The following is a 26,536-nucleotide window of genomic DNA, read 5'->3' on the forward strand; positions in this document are numbered from 1 at the left end:
AGCTTCAATGACCTGACTAGAAATAGTGTTCTAGGAGTTTAAAGTTGTGTCGCTTTGACAGGAATGCATTAGAATATTCAACTTTACCCACTATTTGTGCATTTTGCCATGATAATCACAACACCCCAACGTGTTTCCTCAACAACATCTTCTAATTCTTGCAAACTATTTCATTAAAATATCGAGAATTGATTTTGCATATGGTTCTCTGATTTATAAAAAAAAGTTCACTTAGGGTACTTTCTTTCTCGTTAAGTTTTATCTATCTTAGCTCAATAAGTATGAAAAACAAAAAAGGACCAACTCTGTGTCTTTACAATGTTTCTGTTTCATGCACTTTTTATTTGCAAACATAGATTTACAGATTTAAATTATTAACTTACATTTACATCAACAAAATTACAGCCATGTCATATGAACTCTTTATGATAATTTTCTGCAGATGTCTTGTTTTCATGAAATTTCTTTACAACAATCCTACTGTATGTGTTATTTCATCCTGAAATCACAGAACGACTCGTTCAACAGCGCCAGCAGTATGAATGTTTTAATTATTAATCTTATGATCAGTTTTATTATCAATCTTATGATCGGTTTAAAGAGAAAGTTGAGTTCTGGGACAGGTGAGCCTTTCCATTCTTTTTTTGTAAACATGTGAGAGAATGATAGAAAAAAATGTCCCCTGAAAAAGGACGGCTCTTTAAATTTCCTCACCTTCACCTTGCGATGACGTTTGGCACCACAAGTAACAGTCAAGGCTTGTGGACCACACTTTCATGTCACAAGTTTGTTTACGGTAGTCCCACTTACACATTGCTGTCTACAGTGCACGTGACTTTTGGCAAGACTGGGCCAATTTCTTATCATTATGTTTGATTCCAAAACCTTGTAGTATCCACCAATACTTATCTGCTACATGATAAAACCTCTCCAATCACTTTTACAATGCAAGATCACATGACCAGGGCTCAACTTTATCTTCAATCCTGAAAAAATGTTATTTCAGCCCAAAGTTATAAAAATGTATCGTGCTATGGACTCTTGTAGTAAGTAGCTTAAAGCATCAAAATTAACATTCCACAATTTCAAATAACCAAGCTTACACATTTTCTTGGTGGAAAAAAAACTAAAGTATGCATGCCTTACATAGCAGTGATGATCTTAGCATTGTCAGGTACGGTCACATTGTATCAAATCATATCATATGCATGGCCTTCATGTCTATTTTGGTATAGATTGTAGTGAATTCCATTTGAATTTAGAAAATATTTCAAGATAACAAAAATATAAAAAGGAAACATTATTAGCCCAACCTCAACACATGATCCACTACCTGACGTTAAAGTGGTGAATACAGCTAATATCTTGAGTTAATCTGCTGAAAATAAGCACATTGTATACTTTAAGTCCAGTTATTTATGTCCATAATATACTATAAGCACTGCATTACACAATAAAATAAGTGTTAATGTGCTTAAGCTCGGTCTCATAGAGACACTTTTACAGTTTATGAAAACCTACGATAAATAAACAGATGAAACAAATTCAACATTTGAAAAATCAGGATTCAACAGTTAGGAACTTATTTAAATGCAAAGAAGAACATTTGATGAACATCCTTCTGTGATTAACTGAGAACAATGAACTTGAGAAAACTGAGCAGAAACTCAAAGCAATAAATAACAAGAACTCAACACAAAACCTTGTTAGTTTTCATGAGGCTGGGATGAAAGAGTTATTTTTGGAAAATGGAAAACTACATAAACAAAAGGGATTAAAAACACCTGCTAACATATAAGACCTTGTTCACTTGCATATAAGTGAATTTCAAATGTAAATTAACAGGTATTCTTATCAACTTGTAAGTAAGTAAGTCCGAATTTAGACTTTGTATTGTAACCAGTTGCGGTTTTGTACATGTATAAAATATAAGTGCATACTGAATACTGTATCCCGGCTTATATGCCGTATGCTTGCGTTCGCCAAATTTAAACAATTTTAATTACAGTTAACAAAGGAAACTTTCACATATCATTCTGTCAATTTTTAGCTATAACACTAAATATACAGAGTACAACAAAAAGTTCACATTTCTACCTCGACTCTCTGAATGATCCATCTGAAACATTATATGTACAATTTATTACAGCAATACAAAAATATTGTTTGGACTGTTTGGTAGGGCTAGAGAGCCAACGATGGCATGATGAAATATTGGTTGCATGCATCTCTGAACTCAAGAGAAACAGGATGAGGATGATGATGACATCAAGATGATATTGGTAGGAGCAGAGATGATGCTACATACCATTCTCTCATCATCGCCGAGGAGACGACAGAACCAAATTGCATTGTGGGAGGCTTTGATTTCTCTGCCCTTGCCACCCAGATGCTGACGGATTGGCTGGCGGGTGATGCGGGGTCTCCATGGTTACGAGGATGCTGGGCCGCTGCCGCCGAGGAGGCAGCATCACCGCTATCTGGTCTGCCTCTCCAGCCAGCGGGAGAAGAAGGGAGGAGCGAGCAAGGGATGATGGGGATGATGACGGGGTCATCTGATTCAATCTTCTTCAGCAAAGTCTAATTCATCTGGAAGTGGATTGAGAGGGAGAGAGAGAGACTTTGTTGAATGATCAAAGTGGATTTCAATCAAATCGAGACAAGGAGAAAAGTGATCTGTTAGCGTGCAAGATTGAAAAGCAAATTTAATTGCAAGATGAATAGAAGATATCAATGTTTCCAACATAGTTGTAAAAGGTGAACCTGGCAGTGCTTCATATGTTTTTGTAACTGTTATACTCAAAACACATAAGACAGGGGTGGGAATAACAAGATCAGGGCCAGGGGGGTGTTTCACAACGATCCTAAGTTGAACTTATCTCTAAATTGGACTTAACAATTATGGAAAGCTGTTAGCATCTTAGAAAATATGGATCAAAAGTTATTTTAAAAGGCATAAAATGTTGATTCAAATCATTCATATTTTCTATTATCAAGGAGATTTCATGTTCTTGATGTGGAATTTATGAAAAGTTTGAAATACTTGAATTTTTGCTTTTAAGTATACTTTATTTTAAGGCTACAAATGGCTCTCCATAATGTTTATTAAGTCCAACTTAGAGTTAAGTTCGACTTAGGATCTTTGTGACACACCCCTCTGGACTACTTTCGCAAAATCAACTTAAGGCAATATCAATAGCCTTGACCATTACCTACTGAAAAGTGTGAACATTACAATGACACATTACGTAATCTGAACATGATTTCAATGGGATATACAAAGGGGTATCGTTCCCACATGACACTGTAAACAACATTAGTACCAATGCGTACTAAATGAACGCCAAGTAGGGATACGCATGGCTAATGTGAACAGGCCTTAAAGATGGGTCCAAGGGGAAAGCTGGGAGGAATGGAATTTCATGCCAAGCTCATCATACACAAAGCTTCCATCTTTCAACATGCATCCTACCTTGCTCATGAACTTTTAATGAGTTTAATAAACAAACATAACATCAGCTATGTTGGGGTATGAGTCAGTCTGTTTACATTTGCCATATACAGCATGAAAAATTCCTGGTATGTGGTATGCCAAGAAGTTACTATAGCAAGGGTATGCAAAGCTTTTTGGATAATATTTTTGTGACCAGATGAAAGAAAGACCGCATTGTTGTGGGTTTAGGGCATTAAAGGGGGGGGGGGGTCAGAAAAAAAGCCTTCAAAAGCCTTCAATTAATATACAAGCACTGCTTTTTAATAGAATCCTCATATTCTACTTACAGTACTTAATCTATTATATGAATTGAGACGTGCCCATTTACACTACAATTGTATTGTATAATTTTTTATTTTATACGTATGTCTATATTTTTTGTAAAATGTGGAACAAATAAAAACTTGAAAACTTGAATTACATATTGATCAATTAAAAGGTCATGTTTCTGGACTAAGGCACAGATCATTTGTCAGTTGTTGTGTGTAACATTGTCTGCACTATGAGACTACTATAGGCTCTCGTCTACATACTTAAGCCACTTAAAGCCAGAGACTGACATACTATATCTGGGCTCCTCTCAAGGCTTTGGAATTGTGGTAAAGTGTCAAATTAAAGTCTGTGCTTGCAGACTATACCTGGACATCTACCCAGTAGACTACAACTCCTTGTTAAATCTATCCTATCAAAGGGTACGCGTGCATCGACTTGGTTTCGAACCCAGGACCTCCCGGTTGACGAGACCACTGCTCTACCACTGAGCCATCACCCCATCTTTCAGTGAAGGCGTACATAGAGGGATTTCCAGTTCCTGTACCCCAGCATCATCACATGCTCGTTGTGCAGTTGGTGATGCATTGTTGGACATGGCTGTCGACTCACATAAATCTGAAGTAGTTTCAGTAGAATACCCTCTCTTAAAGGGATCGTTTAACAATGTTAAATCTGAGATACACGACCCTACGTGTTATCAGTGTCTGTGATATGGTGAAATATTGAAGCCCTACAAAAATTGCGCTTCAAAATGATCAAGAAGTGCCTGAAAAAAGTAAAAATCTTTGAGTGACCGGTTTTACCATACTCGTTTTCCCCGTCAGGCGAACGGTTTTCAAAATTTATAATTCCAATCATAAATATCTTGATAATCAGACAGGTGATCGGCTTGTAAAAGTCATGGGGTTCCTGACTGACCTAAAGGTTTATAATTATCATTGCATCATGAGCTAAATCCAGAATTTTGTTTCAGAATCTGAGACAAAGTTACCGGATCCCTTTAAAGGGTAGTAGTACAGGGAATAGTAGTATGGAATTAGTATTCCAGGGACTAGTTCATGCAACTGACCTCAAAGCGATATTCGCCTCAGTTCTATGTTTGCAATTTATTTTTCTTACATTTCTCCTCGATTCTATAGCTTGTACAAAATAAGCCTTGGACACCAACATTGTTAAAGGTAAAGACCAGTTATGGTCATGCGATTGCATTGTGAAAGAAACGTTGTGGAATAGATCAGAAAAGGTTGATCATCTAGCATCTGCAAGGTTCTGGAATCATCAAAATGATAAGAAATTTGGCCCATTCTTCGTAAAGTTACAAGCACTATACACAGGAAGATGTATATGGGACTACCCTATATCTCTCACAGACCATGAGAGAAACAAATTTACCAAATATATGAATTAGTAGGCGGTTTCCCGGCAAATTTTTTATCATCATGTATTAGTCAAAACATATTCTTTCACATGATTGGTAATGAGAGCTTCCATTTCATTTTTTGAAATTGGGGCGTTTCCAATACTGGTCTTTACCTTTAACCCTCTTCTTCTCACAACCCCAAAACATAACTGACTCCATTGCGGGTATAGCTGTACCCAGCACTGTCAGGGTTAAACACAATTTTCCATCAAAGTGAAAAGAATGACAGGCATCATATGATGTGACAGACACACGGATAGCTGAACACCTGACAGCATACAGATGGAAGCATGCCAATTCATAACAGCCCCAAAGTGGATGGCACTCACCAAAATCAAAAGCCGCAAGAATTACAGCACACCAGGACAAATCTTAACTTGCGCCTACACATTCATTGGCCATGTAACAAACGACGGGAAAGAAATGAACTTGACAGTTGCCACGGCAACAAATGGAGTATTAGCTGGTATAGATTTGGTCTGCCATACAGCACATGTTTTTCTCTCTCTTTCTCTCTCTCTATCTCTCCCTCTCCCTCTCTCTCTCTCTTTAGTCTTTGTTGAAGGGTTTATATTTTCAAGACCAGGAACGGAGGGAGTGAATCAAGTAAACACGGAGCTATGCGCGGGGCTCTTGATGAAAATAAAATCATACTCATTTATTGGGGATTTGGAAATGGATCGGCTTGATGGAGTTGAACTGACAGAAACGGTATGCTCTCCATTTCTAAGCAGGGCATCTTCTTCTTAAAGGCACCGGGAAGCAGTTCTTTGCTAGCATCTTTAAAGGGTAGTATCAGTCAATTCCACACTTCATAAGTCTTGAGTTCTTGAACAACAAAACACATCTAGAAACAATTACCTTAAAATGGAAAAATATAGATTAATAATTAATAAAAATAAAGATATTTTTAATTAATTTCAAGTGAAAGTAAGAATGATCGACTTGTGCCAAAATCTGTTATAATTGTGCACTAAATTTGGCAAGATTCTGACTAAATAGGTGTTGCTTAATGTGTTAAAAGAAAACTTTTCCATCTTTGTTTACCTAGGCTTTGCGCTATATGCAAATTACGTAGGCCTATGAATTAATTTCTTTGCAAACTGTTTCCTTCTGTTAGTGTTTCCTTGAAGTTTTCTTATCTTCCTTGTATGTTGGATGCCCTTGAAATTTGAATGTAATTACATATTGAGATTAAGATGACAACTTTATCTGGGACAGCTGATATGACATTAGAGCTTCTGTAAATGTCTTATTTTCTTTGCTTATTTTGTAAGAGAAACAAAGGAAATCACTTTAAAAATTAGATATTTCAGAAAGGCTTGCAAAAGCAAGACCAAAAGCAAAAGTTAGACAATATGGCTGTGCATTAGGAGGCCTGCTAACCTCTTTAAGAATACTTAGGGACAATATAACCCCATTGAACTCTTTTTAGATCAATCCAAAGGTGCCAGTAAGGCCCTGTATATAAATAATCATGTGACTTATCAGAGGCTACATGTATATTGCATCAGCTACAACCTAATGCCCCCATTCTAACCCTCCTGTGCCCCCTCCCGACTACCCCAATGAAATGAAATGTGCACTAAAACATTAAACCCCCTCCCCCTTCACATTACCAAATTTCATAGGATAGCTATACAAAAACCACATACATGTAGCTACACGATTACTGATTAACAAGCAAATCCTCGATAAAGAATCAGGGTCCTATTCTAGTCTGAACATTGAATCGTAACGAAAACCGTATTTAATTGAGTCAGGCATATTGTGAATGTGTACTCACTGATGACTCCCCCATTCACATTCCCAAATTTTATTGTTTAGCTATACAACCATATAGCTATACAATAACTGATTAATAAGTTTCAAGCAAACCCTTGCTAAAGAATCAGGGAACTGTTCTAGTTTAAACGTTGTATTGTAACGAAAACCATATAAATGGGCGGGGCTTATTTTGAGTGTAAACTCATTGATGAATGACCACCTACGTCAACCAACCTCGTCAAAAACCAGTTTCTTGATACATTCCTTAATACAATGTTGTTTTACAGTGTAAACGCCCATTTCGTTCTACGATGATTCATTAAACAACGTTTCTGTATATGCGTTTTGCATCATTTATCTCTGGTCTAAATGAGGTATGGATGGATGGGAAATATAGGACATGTTCATAAAATGTTGATTTTGTAGGAGCCATGGATGGTAGGCCTTGTATGGGGCTGTCGATCTCTATTTCACACATGAGGGGCTCCTCATTAATGTATTGGCTAATGTTTAGTCTTGCTTTGCAGACCCCTAGAATCCAGAGGAGGCGCGATAGCTCAGTTGGTAGAGCAGTGGTCTTGTAATCCGGCGAGCCGGGTTCGAAACCACGGCGATGCGCTAGTGCCCTTTGGTAAGGCATTAATCCTCATTACCAGGTCCCTCGGAGAGGACCTAAAGCCGTCGGTCCTCTGGTTGCTTACTAAACAAGCATTTATGCTTTCTTAGCAGTCAAGTAAAATAACCACCACTACACATTCCAATACTGGATGTATTGGAATGGATTTAGGCATCATGAAGGTACTCTTTTTTTTTAATGGACCATGATGACTATGGTGTAGTAGAAAAAAAAACACTAATAATAATGAAAAACTGCCATTTAATGAATCCTCAACAATAGATCATAGCAGCCATTTTTATCTAAGCGCAATTGCCAACTGACATCCGGATATAAAATTGGAAGAGTTACAGATCTGATCTATACCTTACTGCTTTATCTTATGCACAATTGAACTACCTTTTTTCACTCTAAAAATTGCTAGAAGGCAGCTTCTCTCATAAAATATTGGAATATGAATAAATGCATCCTTCCTCCAATCTCCTCATCACTCTAAAATACAAATCTGTATCTTAAACAAGGTTTGCTCCAGCTGGCTAAGAAGGCTTTAATAATATATTCCACTCTCTTTGACCCAAACTGCAAACTATCCTATAGGGACACAGCAGATTTACTATTCAAATGATTCATCATGGAATTTAGAGTATCAGTTGGATTTCCATGCACTTATCACTAATAAAGAGAGGTACACTTCTCGTCTTCTCCTTCTCTTTCTCCCATTAATAAAGTCCTTACCAATATTGGTGTCTCTCATTTTGTTCAATGATTTTTGTTAACCTCACATAACTTGGTCTCATACCCCGGTAAATAAGGCAATATATTTTGAGCTTGTTCAATTTCAGTTCAATAATGCTAATATTGAGCTGGGGTCAGGTCGGGGGTAGAAAATCTAGATGATATCAAGTTTGTCCCACTTTATTTTAATATCCAGGGCTAGACAAACTTTGGCTGCACTGTTTTGCTTCCCTGAAATTTTGACGATTGAATAAAGAATTCTGTTGTGCTTGTTTGAGTGGGATCTTTACTTTGTTGTATACACAAAAACTTGTTCTTGAACCAAAGCTGCCAACCTTGTACGACCAAAAAGAGGAACCATGATGGCAAAAAAAAGGAATTTTTTAAGACGAGCTTACAACCACGCGCACAAACTTCAAAAGCAGAAATGTCCAATCCTCTGTTTTTTCCCATATTGTGACCTATAGTTTATTAACAAGTAGGTATTTTGTTGTTGTTATTTTCGTATTATCGGCGTTTAATTCTTTTTGAGCATATTTTTCTCACGTACGTTTTAACGATAGTTTTCTATTGAATTTGTGATCAAAATAACAATTTAGGGCAGTTGTTTGACGTGCGGTATGTTAAAAAAAATATTTAAAAAAAAAAAATTAAACATATTTTATGAAGAAAAAACGGACCGGTACTACCGTAATTTTGAGGAAAAAACAGAGTTTCTCTGGGGAAAAACAGAATGGCTGGCAGCTCTGTTGAAATAATAAGATCAAATTTTAGGAAAAGCTGGTTGTGTCTTTGCCATCTGCTGAGAGCCAGAAGGATGTTGCATAAAAGCATTTTACATTTATAAAGTTACGTCCTTCAAGATCTCAGAAAATGATAAAGAGGATTAGATCAAAATTTGGTTTAGTCTTCTTCCTTATCTATATGCACCACTAGGTGATATCAATCTCGATGATCAATACCTCTCTTCAATACCACAAATCAAAGAATAAAAACTATTTTATACGACGACATAAACTTTCTTCAACATGGACTACCATGAAAGAAATTATTTACATGACACCTTGTGAAACTGTCTAATTTCATAGACTATTCCGTAGCATGGTAGAGGGCTTTACTAATCACCATACAGTACACAGCCAGAGACACAAACACCCCAACCAATTCATCATGCGCTATTACGCTTCTAAAAATACTCTCTCATTTTGATTAAAAGAGGGTGCAAAATTAGCCCGCAAACTGTCAAAATGCCCTTTTACGGACAGAGAAATGTTCATGCTTCGTGCTAAATTGGGTTACTGATGGCAGTGGGGGGGGGGGGGGGGGGGGTGGGTGACTTCAAGTGATATTAAACTGCTGGGGAATTAGAGTGTGACATATTTATGAAGTATGTTTTGAAATCAAAATGTAGGCCTGTGACTTTGATATCAAATAAACAGATGTTAACATTCTTTAAAGACTTTTCTTTGTTAACGATCACAGTGAAAGGATTGTTAGTCTTTGAAGGGAAATCCGACCCTTGCAATAAGTTCATTTGTACGAAAAACAGAAAAATAATATAAAGAGAATGGCAAAAACTTGAAGAACAAATATCATACCAATATTAAAAAAGTTATGAATGTTTGAAATATGAGATCAACTAGTCTTTTGAATCTCAAATTGTCAGTTTGGTCAGTGGATTGTGAGGTAGTCATGGATAACTCTCTCATTTTTTGTGTACAAAAATATCAATAATTGCTGTTTTTCTTCTATGTGCCTTATTTTACTTGGGGCACAACTCAAAATATATTTGAAGAGCCCATAACTATAGTGATGACAATTTCCAAAATCAACAACTTTCTCGTTTTTCATCTGATTTCATTTCAACTTTTAATAATCTACTTATCTGATTTTTCAGCTTCCCTCTAAAGTAGTTTGCTATCAAGGTTGGATTTCCCTTTAATATGTTGATGGTAAGCATGGAATTGAATACCCAAATTTCACTTGTAGGTACTTGAATTGGGATATAAATGTGTGCCATATTTTTTTAATTTGAAATTCCATAAATATTAAATTGCCAATAACAGTCAACACTTCTCTTTTTCAGTTGAGGCATACACACTATGTGGGTGGTATGACCAGCTTATTAATAATTAAAGATTTATATTAATATTAATAGAATTGAATCTCCAAACAGGTAGGAAATGGGGAGTTTTGGAAGTGACCACAAGTCAAAGTAGCCTCACTGGACGACAAACTCTACTATTTCAAATTCAGTAACCATAAGAATAGCAACTTTCACACAAAAAATGACCATCATTCAAAATTTACAAATCTTCATCACTTTTCAGCCACCAAAGCTGACTATTTTCTTTAAAAGTATGAAATAAGTTTCTGAACCTCTTTCGGTGCCCTCAAGGTTGGAAACATGGTGGTGTCACATGACCTACATCCTTCAACTTTCCTGACACCAAAAATACATTCCACATTACAATACAGCTCTTTGTCGATCTGGTCCATTTGATCATAAACCAAGGGTGAGGTGAAAGCTCCCCAAACCGACCAATCACGAGCCTCGGTGAGTGAGGCATGGCCTTATGGGCCGTGACCCGCCGCGACCTCACAAAGTTATGGAAGATTAACTTTCGGCTATGAAATATGGCAAGCATTGGCTTGGCTGCTTGGCTCTGAGGTTAGACTCATAAATGTCATAATAAACTAACCGCCCAACAATCAGTCAAGTTTCGGGCTTCAAAACATTTGTCTTTCATCCCCCCCCCCCCTCCCCATGCTCCTTACTTTAATCATTTTTTACAAGGGCACATATGATTTGAACATTACCCAGTGTTTCAAAGTTGGTGGGCCGTGCAGATGTTCAAATGAAAAGTAGTGGGGGAAAACAGGGAAAATACTAGTGTTTCAACAGCCAAAAAAGGCCCTTTTGTTTACTAATGAAGGTACCTGCATTGTGGTTTACTGTATTATTCGCTTAATTCATTTCTGAGGTTGTTTTGTGAGAAACGAAGGCCAAGATTGCATCAGGATGCAGACAAAATTTGTTTTATATTGTACTAGTAGCCAACTTGGAACATCAACAAAAGGAACAGCAGAAGTAATAGCGGTTAGGGAGAAAAGTTTATGTAATACATTGAACATGATAAAGATGTTATGTTCCGAGGTTGTTTGTGCGAAACGAAGGCTAAAATTGCATTAGACTTTATAAACAAACATTTCTATAGCAGTAAACTTAGAACAACAGCAGAAGGAATTGCAGCAGTAGTATTAGCAGACAGAGAGAACGCTTATCTGTAACACAATGAAAACGATAAAGAAGTTATGTTCTGAATCTGAGGTTGTTTTGTAGAAACGAAGGCTAACAGTAAACTTTGACCAATAGAAGCAACAGCATCAGCAGTATTAGCAGACAGAGAGAAAAGCTTATGTTACACACTGAAGACAACAAAGGTGTTAAATACAGAGTGCATATCACAACACAACAGGAAACACTTAAGAGTACATGTACATGTACATATTAAAACTGTATTTTTAAAAATGAAGATAACATATATTCACAGAGGACTCACAAGCAAAGGACATGGGCAAATCCGTAAAATTCAACTCATTAAATTAGATTCCTAAAATAAAGCATTCTACAATACATTCTTCAATGACTTTTCACTTTTTGTACAAACAAGATATATATACGGTACATGCATGGTGCCCTTTGTGAATTTTAAAGTCAAGACTCAAGAACAAATTTAATATTCAAGAATACCCTTACTAATTTTCTTCAATTATGACCAAAAAAAGCCCTGATTAACCTATTTCCTTCTTAAATACCAATTGGTGATTCCAAAGATGAATTTAGAAAGCATATTGTCAGACATCCCTTAAGATATGGTCAAATGATTAGTATTACAAGTTACATAATGTTATAAAATTTCAAATAGAAGGTATATGGCTTGCACTGCTGGAAAGGTGTAATGAGTTACAGGTAAACAAAAACAAAAAAAAATTATTGGATTTGATTTGATGCATTCAGAGGGTAATGTAATGAGAAAGAGTGAGAGAGAAAGAGAGAAAAGCACAAAAAGATATGAACTCTACAAATAAAAAGCATAAATTAATAAACTAATGATAAACAAAATTAGAAAGCAGGATGCATGAAATGCCTCCCCATTCCCCAAAACCAAATTTCAAGAATTATTAGAAATTAATCAATTGATTAATAAACGTGAGATTTAAAAGAAAAAACATTAGGAAAACAAAGCGAAACAGAAACATATGATTTCTAGTAATTTAAATCACTATTTTAAATGGATACCTTTGCTTATTCAGGGAAGGACATTTGGGTACTGGAGGCAACCGTTCTAAAGCACCAGGCCTGCGGATAGGAGAAGGGTAGAAAATACAAGGGTATGTCACAGTCAAGGAAAGGGGAAAATGAATGCAAAAATAAACAAAACAATAAATGGAGTTAATTTGAATTGGATTTCTGAGGTATAGATCATTAGGGGAGATCTGATGATACTATAAAATGTTATTTTCTGTAGTTGAATAAACAATTTAACTCAAACAACCACCACTGACCAGGAATAGCTCAAAACGCTTTTTTATTCTGTAAAAGAAAAAGGCAGTATATAAATTACAACTATTATTCATCGTTATTAAATCACATTAGGAGTATCTATAAATCATATGTCATCATCAATGATTTAAAAGGAGGTCTTGTGCATTTGTTTAAGAATAGATCATGCTTCTTTTTAATTTTGATGTATAAAAGCTTGAGACCTTTATGAAAGAGAAAAGCCATGAGTAACAGATGATGAAATTAAAACCTCAATAATTGACTTGCAGAAGCACTTGCATGCATTCTTTTTCATGCTGAATGTGCATGCTATAAAGAAAATGATACTACATACTATTAAAAGTAGTTGACATGAATTACATGACTATCTAGAAGCAACGTACGAGCGTGGTCAATTTTTACGATTTGTTCACAGTGCTCAAATATCAATCATACTCATACAGCATGTACTTGTGCATTTGAAACACACCAAACAAACAAAAAAATGATCAACAATTATTTACTGTGAGCCATATTGGGCATTAAGTGACACATTTATACTTTAAAACAGAGTTATATAATGCCCTTCTGGCTCTCAACAGAAGGAAACAAATGTAGTGCAGTTTTTTTGTATTAATTAATGCAATAACCAACAAATGGACAACATTCTGAAATTTCATTAAAAATGTGGCCCCTTCATGGCCATTCAGATTCTCCTCAGACCATTTTCATAAATTTATGTGTGCAGATGTTTCTTTCTACAGAACTCAAAATATTTGTATGCCAATCATGGCCATTTTACCCAATCTGCATTGCCAAACGAATTGATTATTCACTGATGTTCTGGTTCAACATTTCAAAATGGCACGTCAGACAATAATAATTCCACCAGCATTCAAGCTGCATGTATACGGACGGGTCCACGATTGCCATGAATTATAGATTCATTGCATGGATATAAACTCCATAAACAGTCGCTTTTCATAGAGTTTCATGTCTGACATTGCCCACTGGTTAATTTAATAGCAACTACACATTTGCAACATGCGATGTTGATTGTGATGTTGATTGCGATGTTGATTGCGATGTTGATTGCGATGTTGATTGTGATGTTGATTGCATTGTTGATTGCGATGTTGATTGCCATGTTGATTGCGTTGTTGATTGCCATGTTGATTGCCATGTTGATTGCGATGTTGATTGCGATGTTGATTGCGATGTTGATTGCGATGTTGATTGCGATGTTGATTGCATTGTTGATTGTGATGTTGATTGCGATGTTGATTGCATTGTTGATTGTGATGTTGATTGCGATGTTGATTGCATTGTTGATTGCATTGTTGATTGCATTGTTGATTGCATTGTTAATTGCATATAACATACTGTATGTTGATAGCCAGAAGAGCGTTAACTCTATGTTAAATAATGGGAGTTACCGCCCTTTCGGCTCTGAGCGAAATGATAACATCTTGATTACATACAGATACACCATCAATCATCCATTTTAAAACAAAATAAACACACATAACAAAATTGTGATGCAATATGGTGTTCTGAGTGGTCAACAGTCCGTTAAGGCCATATAAATGGATGACTTATGAAATCTAATATTCCCCTTGGGTATAAATTGGGTATTTATGAGGATTAAAGATCAATGATATGACGAGCTCTTTTTCAATTTTAACTTAAACAAAAGAAGCTGCTGTTCTGACAATGTGTTTAAAAGAAGAAAAAAAATCAATCTTTGTTTTCCTAGGCTATTTGCTCATTATGGTAATAACATAGGCCTATGAATAAACTTCTTGCAAACTGTTTTCTTGATGTTTTCTTATTATTAACGATGTCTATCTAACAAACTAGCTCGGAAGGGCGCAGATTAGCCCGCTTTTTCCCAAATAGCAAGATATTTTGGAAACAAGACCAAGATTTCTCAGGATATTTGGTCAAAAAAATATCCTTAGAAATCTTGGTCTTGTTTCCAAAATATTGCAACTGCGGGCTGATAAAGATGCAAATCAATTGGTTAATTTGCGATCGGGATAGTTAAAGAAGCGGGTTATTTGGCAAATTTGAGCTGATGATGACAGGCCTAATGCTCTCTAATAGTTTCAATCTATTACAATTCTCTGCTTGTTACGTTTTTTTCTTTATGTTTCAAGGATTTTGAATGCCTAATAACAAGGCTTCATATTAAGAGGATTAAAATCTCAGAAATCGTTTCTTCCCACTCTTCTACGACAGCCAGTTATAATGATATCCCCTTTCTAAACATTGACCTTTGACCTGTCCTACTTGACCTCTCACCTTGTATGGCTTCAGGGTCACCCTTCATGACCCTCTGTAAGCGATCCCTGACCTCCTTGACTCTCTCTTCTTGCCGTCTGATGTCTGCTTCTGACACCATGAACTTGAGGCATGGGGGCTGGTCTGCGTTGAGATACACACCAGGGTTCTTATCCAGGTGAGGCTACAAACAAAATGAATAAATGAATAATAGAATTATGACAATAATTGTAACGATACGCCATTCTTGTAGCACATACATCTTTTAAAGGGACTTTGTAACACTGTTCAGATGAGAGAAAAATGGTGCTAAGGTAGTGACTTCAATGCTAGATATACAACCAAAGATAATCTGAAAGTTTGAGTTAAGACAGACCATTATTAATTATATAAATTGGGAAAAACTGATCTGGTCGAATCCTTAATTTAATTCTCCAAACTATATTAGTACAATTTAATTCCAATTTAGGTGAATGTGAATGTAAATCGCCACACAGCAATGAATTGGCTCTATATACAATTCCATGAAAAACTTGAAGTGTTGAAACATTTTTTAAAGCCTGTCTTATGTACTATTTTCATGGAAAAAAGATTGGGAAAATTCAAAAATGGTTGGGAGAATTTACTGTTAGAGGGTGTTGCACAGTGACGTCTTTAAAGAAAACCATATATATCTTTGTGGTTTGAGAATTTTTTGCCCTTTAGAGGGTTAGTACAGTAGAAGTAACATAAAAATTAACATTTCATACACAAAACACACATTTTTTTCATCAACATTCAACAATGTTACCGAGTCACTTTAAACAAACAATATACGCCAGAAACAAAAGTCCATACAAGATGTGCCATTGGCATTAAAACAAAGGAAAACATTAACAAATACAAAGGCAGGTTAAACAGAATGTGAAGTAAATAAAGGAATGGATGCGATATCTTTTAGTTAACGGTCAATTATAGACTTGAAATGAATTTGAGAGTAATTTTGAATTTTATGGGGTCATTTGCCCTCAGCAACATGTTAGTTTGAGTTCTGTTAATTGACAGATATGGCTGACAACAAACAATTCAAGGAAATTGCATTTTTACAAGAGGTCGTTCCACAACTCTAAATGGTATAGACTGAATGAATGATATGAATATTATGAGGTCATTTGCCGTTGGATATTATTATATTGGGCACTTAGCTATGTAGCTAGAGAGGAGGAGGGTAAGAGGATTCACTGGGCTGGCAATGGCGTAGTAATGCAGGGAGTGTTTGCATTTCCTGAAAAAACAATTTTTTTTTCAAAACCAAAAATTGGCTTTGAATTTTTGATGGTTTGTAATTATTTTAATCTAATAATGCTTTAAATTCATTAAAGATGTATGATGCAAGCCTGATAGATACGACAGAGACACAAAACATACAAACTGTATGCTTAATCGTGCCTTCAGTAAACTTCAGTGTAATTATTATGGCAAGAGGTTGAAGAAGGTCTACGTTTACGAAGTGTGTGTTAACTGTTGAGTTAAACAAAATAGATACTTGATGTCATAAAAAGTAGCTTCTTGAATTCAAGCATGCCCTACACCAACTACAGAGTAGAAAATGTCAATCTAATCATGATTTCATCTGTTGTAACATCATCGTTTCTTTGGAGTACACTCTAGCTCCTACAGAGATATTATCATCTCTACAATGTACACCACCCTCCTCTCCCTCAAGGAGTGATGCCTTAAATGTCATGAAACACAAGAATCTGAAGAAGATACTTTAATACCGGTACATACAAATCTCATGCACTGAGGCTCATCAAAGAAAAGAGGCTAATGTCGCAATGATTTAAATGTCATCAGATTGTGAACCTATGAGGAGTTTGTTTATTTTGTTTGTCCTGAAACACAAGGTCTTCAAGAAAGCATGTAACAAAATTATTTCAAAAAAATAAACAAAAACAAAGTCATCATCATTCTAGTGTCTATCTCTTGTACCCCCCCCCCCCCCCCCCCACCAACCCCAACACATACACACAGACTCATCAGAGAAAAAAGGCTAATGATTTTATAACTGTCAACAGATTGTGAATCTCTGACGAGTTTGTTTATTTGTTTGTCATGAAACACGAGGTCTTAAAGAAGCAACATACATTTTTTATATTCCTCTTTTTACATTCTACACCCCCCTCCCCCCCCCCCCCCCCCACACACACACACATGGATCAAAGAAGCTGGCTTATGATTAAGAAGTCATTACATTTTGAATCTCTGAGGATTTCATTCATTTTGTTAATCATGAAATGCAAGCTAGGTCTTTAAGAAGCTACCTATATACATTAAAAATAAAACTCATCTTTCTACTATCCATCTCAAGCCACCCCCTCACACACACCATCATAAAAAAGCAGGCTAATGATTTAAATGTCAAATGATTATGATTCTCAAAGGAGTTCATTCCGTTTGCCTGGAATTTCAGAATAGATCACCTTCATAAATTCCAGGCCATGTCAAATCTAGGTGAATTATTGGAATCAGAATATACTCGTTAGAAACTTTCATTATGCTCTTAAAGGGCAAGAGGACAGGATTTCATTCCATTCCATTTGTAATGATTTTTAATAAGGTTTTAAGATGTATTTGCATTTTATGAAAACGTTTCTCTCTTCACTTATCACCAAGATTGTATCAGTCATTGGCAAATACCATAGTCATCGATAATGCCATATAAAATGTGCTGTACAGGTGTAACAAGGTATGGCCTCATCAGCTCGAGATTACCAAAAAGCCCGCTATTTCTGATTTGGGAAATAAGCCCAAAGTTACAAATTGCGTCTTCATCAGCTCAAGACTCGAGCTCAGCCATGCTTTTCAGGGAACATTTTTTCTCTGATGTTCTTCCACGCTTGCATAATACCAATGACAACTCTCACAAATTATTTTTCACCTCTCCCCAGAACTCAATCTTCTCTTTAAAGTCATAAGGGCATTAAACCCCTCTGAAAGTGTAAGAGTTAATGCCCTTCTGGCTCCGACCAGACACTATTATGACCTTCTGTTTCTTACGGTAGTCTAGACTGACAATATAATCTACAGTCGGCTATCGATAAGTAACTGCTGCCTGAATTTGAATGGTTCCATCTTGATGAAGCATGCCGAGAGGCCTGTCCTCATCGGCTCGAGATTGCCAAATTTCCTGCTATGAGAACTATCCCGATCGCTAATTATCCAGTTAATTTGCGTCTTCATCAGCCAGAAGTTGCAATTAGCAGGATTGTCCGGTGCGCCTTCACCAGCCCGAAGACTCGCACTATGCGCGAATGCTGAGCAAAACGTCTCAAGCTAATTTCTCGAGCTCGAGTTTCAAGTTTCGAGATCAACGTAAGTTTTAACTTCTGGATTATTTCCCAATTCAGAAATAGCGGGCTACTTGGCAATCTCGAGCTGATGAGAACAAGCCTATGGTTCCATGAGAGTACATGTACATCCTCCTCCTTCCATCCAGTCATCATCCTTCTCTTATCCTTCTCTCATCACCACCCTCCCTTCATCCATCATGAGATGACCTCCTGATCCCCTAACCCCCAGATTGATTACCATCCAGGTATCAGCCAATCTAGTCTACAAAAAACAGACTCCAAGTTTGATTACCATCCAGGCCTGTATCATCCTATCTAGTCTACAACAAACAGACTCCTTCATTTCATTTCAACAGCTCAGCACAATGTAAATACAAGAAACTTTTACATGCATGAAATGTTCACATATTTTGCGAGTGGTTCTAATTTGCAAAAGTTTCTTGCCACAAATCGACTGAATCACAATTTGTTAGCCTGTTTCATGAACCGATGTATAATATATATCTAACTGTATGTATTCTTCTGCTTATAATAACGCCAATGAATGCTTCAGAGTCTGAAAATCTTAGCTAGAAATTTGTGATGTTTGATTTTTTGTTTAAAGGCACACTGTCCTACTTGTACAGTGTAGCTACTTGCTCCCTCTATATAGAAAACTTCCCCAATCGGTGCCTGTTGGTCCCCCATGATCCTCTTTTTCTTATGTTAAATGAGAGCTTAGTTAATGAGATAGCCACCTGTCACAGTGAACTCGCTGGCTCGCTGGGTGGTCTAATCCCTTCTAGCTGAAGTAGTAAAGCCTGCCTTTAAAGTCTGAATTCTCCAAGAAGTTGAGTTGTAATTCAGACTCACAGCAAATAACACTAATTTGTGCATGCAAGGACGACGACAGAAGGAAAAATAAATACGGTCAATAAAATACGCCACTTGAGAACCGTCTTCAGCACAGCATGTACTGCAAGTATGGATACTGTTGCAATGTTGCCCGGTGCATTCGTACTCTGGAAGCTAATACTGTTTTCACACTGGCAATATTTTGCTTAACCCCGTACTATAGGTGGGGTTAAGGGGGGGTCTTAGCCCCACCTATAGTACGGGGTTAAGCCTATTCCACTTTCTGTTCAGACTGGCTTTTTACCAAAGTGGGCTAAAGTTGGCTAACCCCACCTACAGTACGGGGTTAACTAACCCTGCAAAATAGCAGGGCTAACTCCGCAATTGTGGTGCTAACTCCTGCTAACCCTGCAATTGCGGTGCGAGGCAAATGAATGAGAACAGAAACGAAAAATAGTCCAGTACTACGCAATGGAGCGTATCGCAGCTGGCCAGATGCGAAGTATGTCCAATCATAACATTCACGATATCCGGGGTTAACGAATTGCAGTGAGAACAGCGTGAATTTTCTTATTCTGGAATAGGCGCAGGTACGGGACTAAAAACAGCGTGTGTGAAAAGCCAAGAAAAATAGTACGGGGCTAAGCAAAGTATGGGGCTAAGCAAAGTATGGGGTTAAGCAAAACCAGTGTGAAAAGAGTATAAGTATAGGCAATGTATCGTATCGACAAGAGATCGAGTAATACGGGACGCTGCATGGTGCTGCAATAATACCATAGACAATAATACGATCAGTTATCTAGACAGGTTAATCTTACTAGGAAAGCTAGAGATTTGATAACTGCGGTAATGAAAGTCAATGAAAATCAAGGCAGATGAAATATCAGAAAACAACAAATTGGTAGATTTTTTTTTTCCTTCAGAGAACTTTTGGATTTGTTTATGGAACGTCAAAATTTTGTCGCAATAGTTTTCATGTCTTTTTTCTTTCTCAATATTCTACTCGCAGAGCTTAATTTGTTAGTTTTTTGGAGCTAAATTGCCCATTGCTTTTTTTTTCACAATGTGAAAGCCAGACACATTATTATCTGTAGCCCTAGGCCTACATAATTAAGATCAGGGCCCCATCGTATAAAGAGTTGTGATTAATTGCAACTTATTTGCGATTGATATCAATTGCTAGTTTGCTACTATGTGCATAAGAGATAGGAGGCTGCAAACTTGCGATTGATTAGTGAACTTGCGATTGATCTGAATCAATCTTTTTTATAAGAAAGGGTCTACCAGTAGATATTGAAATATTGTATTGTTTCAGTCGTTGTAAAGGGCCCCACTTAAAATTCACCATACATACAGCATCTGGTGCTTTCTACTATCCTTCTGCTCCATGTGGTATTGTTAATGTGCAAGTTTTGTTTTGAGAACCTAAACATGAATACTTGTTCTAGTGCCGCTACTACCAGCACCACCAAACTCTTTGTGCAATTGAACATGACTGCCTCCAGCATCATCACTGGAACCCACCGGAAATTGAAAATGCTCACCATTCCCATCAGAAGACCCATTTACACAGCCCAAAAATATTTTGAAAAAAAAATTATTTAAAAAAAAAAATGCATTTACACTAAAAACGTTGGTGTTTATTTATTCTGTTTGGGGGGGGGAGGGGGGGGGGGGGGTGAATAATGTGCATGTGTGACTTGTCGCTGCTCTGCATGTGATCGCACGGACGAGAAGAGAGTCACAGGACCAAAAACCGGAATCATTCCCCAATGTTTCGATATCGAGCACTTACACTGCAAAAACTGGTGAAATTTCTGCCAGTGTTTACAAAACCCACACTCCAGAGTTGGGTTTTTTCGATTTTGCTTTTTCATTGTGTTTACCTGTAGTTGCTAACAAATTCAATACAACACCGGAATGTGAGAAAAATTGATGATTTTTGCCCGAGTGTGAATGCACCTAGAGATGGTGCATGTATGCATGCCAGGCACAGACAGATGATGGATGATAATTATTTCATTCTTTCTCGTGGTCGGTACAAAATACTGTGTTGTGAGTGACTGAACAATGAGTTAGGGGCAGATGGCATACCAGCAGATCACTGGAATAAAAACACCATCGACATCAGAGATACCCAAAGAATAGCAGGCATTTAAAAATAGGATCGTTTAAAAAACAAAAGTCTAGACCACTTCCAAGGTTAAATTGTCATCCTAAAACATGAAACTGTGCATCATAAGCATTTATCATTTACAGACCATTCTGGTAAACATGTATGAACTTTTTTTCTCTATTTTCTACAAACACTTTGTATTTTAGTTACATTTTCATTTTCAAACATAGCAGGCTGGCTAATGATAATTTAAAAATAATAATAATCTTTTTTTAATATAAATAATACAGTCAAACCTGTCTATAGCGACTGCCCAAGGGAGACAAGAAAAGTGGTCTTTATGTACAGGTTCCTTTAGTATATGTTTCAATGAGAAACCATTTCCATGGGTATGGTTGACAAAAATGTGGTCTTTGTAGACAACTGGTCACTGAAGCAGGTTTGACTGTAATACCTTTTTCTTTTGTTTAAATTGATAATAATCTGTTTTAAAAAAATATATACAAATGCACTTTTAGAAATGATTAACGTAACAAAAGCTTCTGCTGCAGTGGCACATAGTGCGATCATGGTGCGATACAATTTGGAATATGTGTATGAACTTCAAAGTCTTGAGGCAGACAAACAATGGCAAACAGATCTTATGAATGTTTGTGATTTTCTTTTCAAACATCCTCAGAATTGATAAGCACCTTCCAACTGGTCAATGCATAAAAGAATATAAATGACATTTCCCCAAAACTGATATTTTGTAAATTGCTTTAGAAATGAAAAGCTTCCATTTATAAGAAGTTATAAATAACTTATAATGCCAATCAGATGCAATAATGGGTGTAATGAAGAAATGTGTCTGATCATCCAAACTTTGATTTTCAAAACAATACACCAGTAAGCATAAACTACAAGGAAATTATCATTCATGAAACACAAACCAAATTCATTCATCCATAGGTTGATTGAGTATTAAAAACCAGGGAGTTTGCGGCTAGGGCTACATTGCCCACACAGCTTCCGCAAATACCAATATTTCCATCTTTCCCCTCCCGTTTCTGGACCGATGCGCCGCCTTCCCCGTTTCACCACACTCTGCTTGGCATTAAATTACCTATCACCAACATTTCACAGATTACAAGGCCTAGCTACTTTCGATACGATTAGAATTAGAAATACATGTACCTGACAATGAAAGGCTTCCTAACAAGAAATTAAAAGAACATTTCTTTGTCTTTAATGTCAAGTGTGATGGTGACACCACAAGCTGGATGAATAACAGCAGATATTAAAAGACTCGCCTTAAATCACAAAAAATGGGATAAAGGCAAGTATGTTAACCAGATATTGTTCCGAATTGTTAATGGCAGCCATTGAACAGCAACGAACCACTTTTTGAGTTGCAGAATTTCTTCGGTGTCATTTGATTATTTCATGGCATGAAAACTTTTGCAATTTACATTCATGCAACTTTCATGCAAAGAAAAGTCTTTTGTTTTACCATCAAATCTTCTGTAAGTATACACTATGCATGTATTAAAATCATACAGGGAGATAGATGTTGGAGAGGGGGAGAGAGGGGAGACGGGAGGGAGAAAGATAGGGAGGGAGAGATTGAGAGAGAGAAGAGATAGAGAGGGAGGGATGGAGAGAGAAGAGATAGAGAGAGAGAGAGAGAAAGAGAAAGAGAAAGAGAAAGAAAGAGAGAGAAAGAGAAAGAGAAAGAAAGAGAGAGAGATACAGAGATGGAAAGAGAGAGAGAGAGAGAGAGATGGAAAGAGAGAAAGATAGAGAGAATAAGAGAGAGAAAGAGAGAGAGAGTGAGAGTGGTTAGGACATAGACCTAGACAGTGCCTCCTCAATCAGAACCATGTCTAATTAGGTTTTGATTATCCACTCTCTGGAGGAGTCATTTTCTCTTGATTGCCTCATGGCTGCCATCATCCGTGGTTGACCTCGACTACAGTTCGGGGTCAAATCATGTCTTTTTACTAATGTTCATCATGATTCTAAAGCCCATTGCGCCCTACACGATCATCCTGTGATCCAATCTTCAAAGAAACCGCAGTGATATTAGATGGTGATAAGATATTTGTATGGTTCTGTTACATATTTATTTCATGGATTCTCATTGTTATGTCATGCATACGTGTAATCCTTAAAATGTTAACAAAAATAACAAAATTAAACAAGAAAATACCAAACACATCAGTAATTAATATGATAACTTAAAATAACATGATATCCCATACAAGATTTTGCATGGTTCTGTTGCATATGTCACATGGATTCTCATTGTTATGTAATGCATAACACTCATAATGCCAACGTTATTTTCTAATATCATATCGCTTGTAAAATTGTACAGTAGGCCTATGCTTTTTCCTGTATATAAATGGATGAATACATGAATTAAACTGATCTGAACAAAAACCACAGAGTGAAATATTTCTCCAGCCAGCTCACCCTCACACTCTCTCTCTCTCAATCTCTCTCACAACTTATTTTCTGAATCATACAAAAAACAAAAAAAGAATTGTAGGTAATTGTGGCACTAACAAAGTGTATTTAATGTATGTGAACAAAATATACCCTTTCCTTCAAAGTTACAGATACATGTGGATGCCATATACAACACATTTCTTCAATTGGTGACAGGGGGGGGGGGGGGTGGTGACTAGGGGGAGGGGTGGTCACCATCTCTCTTTCATCATACAGTACCTTCCTCCATCCTTCACCATCTCTCTCTCTCTCTCTCTCTCTCTCTCTCTCTCTCTTTGTATCATTTATTTTCATCTATCTCCTCTCCACTCCCTCCCTCTGCCACTCCCTCCCTCTCCCTCCCCCACCTCTCTCTCTCTCTCTTTCTCTCTCTCTCTCTCTCTCTGACTCACTTCTTCCTCTTTCCTTTAAACAAAATTTAATTCCATCTACAATGTATCTCCTCCTCTCCTATGCTTCCTTACCCCTATCTCTCTCTTTATCTCTCCCTCCCCCACCTCCCTCCCCCACCTCTCTCTCTCTCTCTCTCTCTCTCTTTCTCTCCCCTCTCTACCCCCTTGCCACCCCACCCTTCCAACCATCCACAACCCAGCTCACCCGTCCCGTCCTGTTCCATTATTCATGCTCTTCTTTGGTTTTCACCTGTGTGATAAAGTCTCACGTTTCCTTACATGATTCACAGCTTTACGCTACGTAAGGGAAATTTCCATCTATCTCTATCCTCATGAATTATTCATGATCATCGGCAGGTAAGCTACCTTAAAGCAAGTCCTAGCATCATTCCTCGAAGGAAGTTATTTGAAGTGACTGAATAAAAAACTTCCTCGACGACAACAGGGGAAAACCATACACCAAACCGACAGGAAAAGATAATCTAGGGTTCTGGTTTATGGAATTGGATTTCCAGAGAAGCTGGTTTCAATCATTTCCGAGTTGCTTATTACGCAAAAGATGGAATTATTTGGGATAACAAAATAGATATAAACAAACTAATGAAACTTCCTTGAAATCATGAAAAGAACAGTTTCACAAGACACTTTTTTCATCTCCCTTTGCTCAATAGCCAATTAAAAGCAGTCTTCGTATTCTATTTTCTAACACCCTCTCCCCCCCCTAAATAAAAGGCCCAACATTATCAGATATCGATTTTTCTCTCTCAATCTGTATGTCTGTCTGTCTGTCTGTCTCTGTCTGTCTCTCTCTATCTCTCACTTTCTCTCTCTCTCTCTCTATTTATCTATAATTTCCTTCTATCATTCTCTCCTTCCATCTATCATTATCTCCCTATCCTTTTATTTCAGTACAGATATATTCATCTCTACACCTAGTTCTTTCCATTTCAAGCTGGTTCATTTATTTTTCTGTTTTTCTTCACTTTCCAAAGCCCATCTCGTATCTCCTGCAGCTACATTCATAGACATACTTGTGTTTCTATTCCTCTTCCTTTTTTGGGGGGCGGGGGGGAAGGGGGGCAATCAAATTCCTTGCTTGTTCCTTTCTACATATCATTTGTTCATAACCAGAAAGGTATTACATCTTTGTTAAAGTAGAGGAGTTAATGCCCTTCTTGTTCTAAATAGTCAATTTCATCTGTTCAGAGCCAGTGAGGCATTAAATCTGTGTTGACGAAGAGGAGTTGATGCTCTAATGACTCTAAACCAGAGCTGCCAACCTTGTGTGATCAAAAAAAGGAATCATGATGGCCAAAAAAAGGAATTTCAAGCAAAAAAAAGGAATTCATAAAAACGAAACTTACAACCACCCGCAACACACTTCCAATGCAGAAATGTTCATTCATCATGCTGTTTTTTCCATACAAGCAGGAATTTTTTTTGGTGGTTATTTTGGTATTACGAAAATTAAGAATTTCATTCTTTTCAAGTATGTTTTAAATTTAGTTTTCTATTGAATTTGTGATCAAATCACCATTTTAGGGCAGTTGTTTGACGTGCGGTATGTAAAAAAAAAAAAAATCAATTAAAAAAATTATTAAAACAAAAAAGTTACTTCACCTTTTCCTCTCATAGTTTTGCTTATTTTCCCTTTTTCAGACTCCTCTCGTAAACACTTTCCTTTCTTATCTATTCATTTTACTAACCTTTTTCTCTCTTTTTCATTGGTTGAATTCAAAATATGATCAAAAGTGAAAATAAAACATAAATAGGCCTAATGATAGAGAGTGTATAAGATGTGTATGCAATAAGAATGAAGGCCATTATAATAGTAATATAAAATATTCCCAGTTCTGAGGCTGACCATGGAGATTGATGGAATCTCCTCATAAACTTGACAGAATCTTAGAAGGAAAAAAATATACAACAAAGACAGTTTCTCTTGAAGTGCAAACAAGAAACATAACGGGATGAAAACATATAATCCTAATTGCTTCTTGTAATAAGAAGCTTCTCAATACCTTCTATGCGTAAAAAGCATTTAGTATTACTAGCGCTGGAGTAAGATACAGTAGGTCAAACTTTAATAGGTCAGCACTTAATAGAGAAAATTTACAGTGCAATTTTTATTTCATCAGCTACTTTACCTGGAATTTATAAACAAGGCAGATATGACAGCAGATTTAAAGTCATGCAAGAGACATTTTCATTCTCATAGGGAGGTATAATTTCTCTT

The 26,536-nt window shown here is 36.8% G+C and overlaps 1 protein-coding gene across 2 annotated transcripts in view; it reads right to left on the reverse strand.

The window, feature by feature from the left end:
* Positions 1 to 312: 312 nt before the first annotated feature.
* The window catches only part of LOC587853 (methyl-CpG-binding domain protein 2), a 42,549-nt gene continuing 16,325 nt past the window's right edge, over positions 313 to 26,536 (reverse strand). The window contains exons 5-7 of one of the 2 annotated variants that reach the window (XM_787563.5): positions 15,155 to 15,317; positions 12,608 to 12,667; positions 313 to 2,589 (exon numbers count right to left, since the gene is read on the reverse strand). In XM_787563.5, the coding sequence (XP_792656.2) occupies positions 12,654 to 12,667; positions 15,155 to 15,317 (177 nt within the window). In that variant the 3' untranslated portion in view covers positions 313 to 2,589; positions 12,608 to 12,653. The remainder of the gene's footprint in view (positions 2,590 to 12,607; positions 12,668 to 15,154; positions 15,318 to 26,536) is intronic. The other variant, XM_011680269.2, reaches the window with a different exon arrangement.

Source organism: Strongylocentrotus purpuratus, unplaced genomic scaffold, assembly GCF_000002235.5.
Source record: "Strongylocentrotus purpuratus isolate Spur 01 unplaced genomic scaffold, Spur_5.0 spur5_scaffold_9, whole genome shotgun sequence".
Classification (NCBI taxonomy): Eukaryota; Metazoa; Echinodermata; class Echinoidea; order Camarodonta; family Strongylocentrotidae; genus Strongylocentrotus; species Strongylocentrotus purpuratus.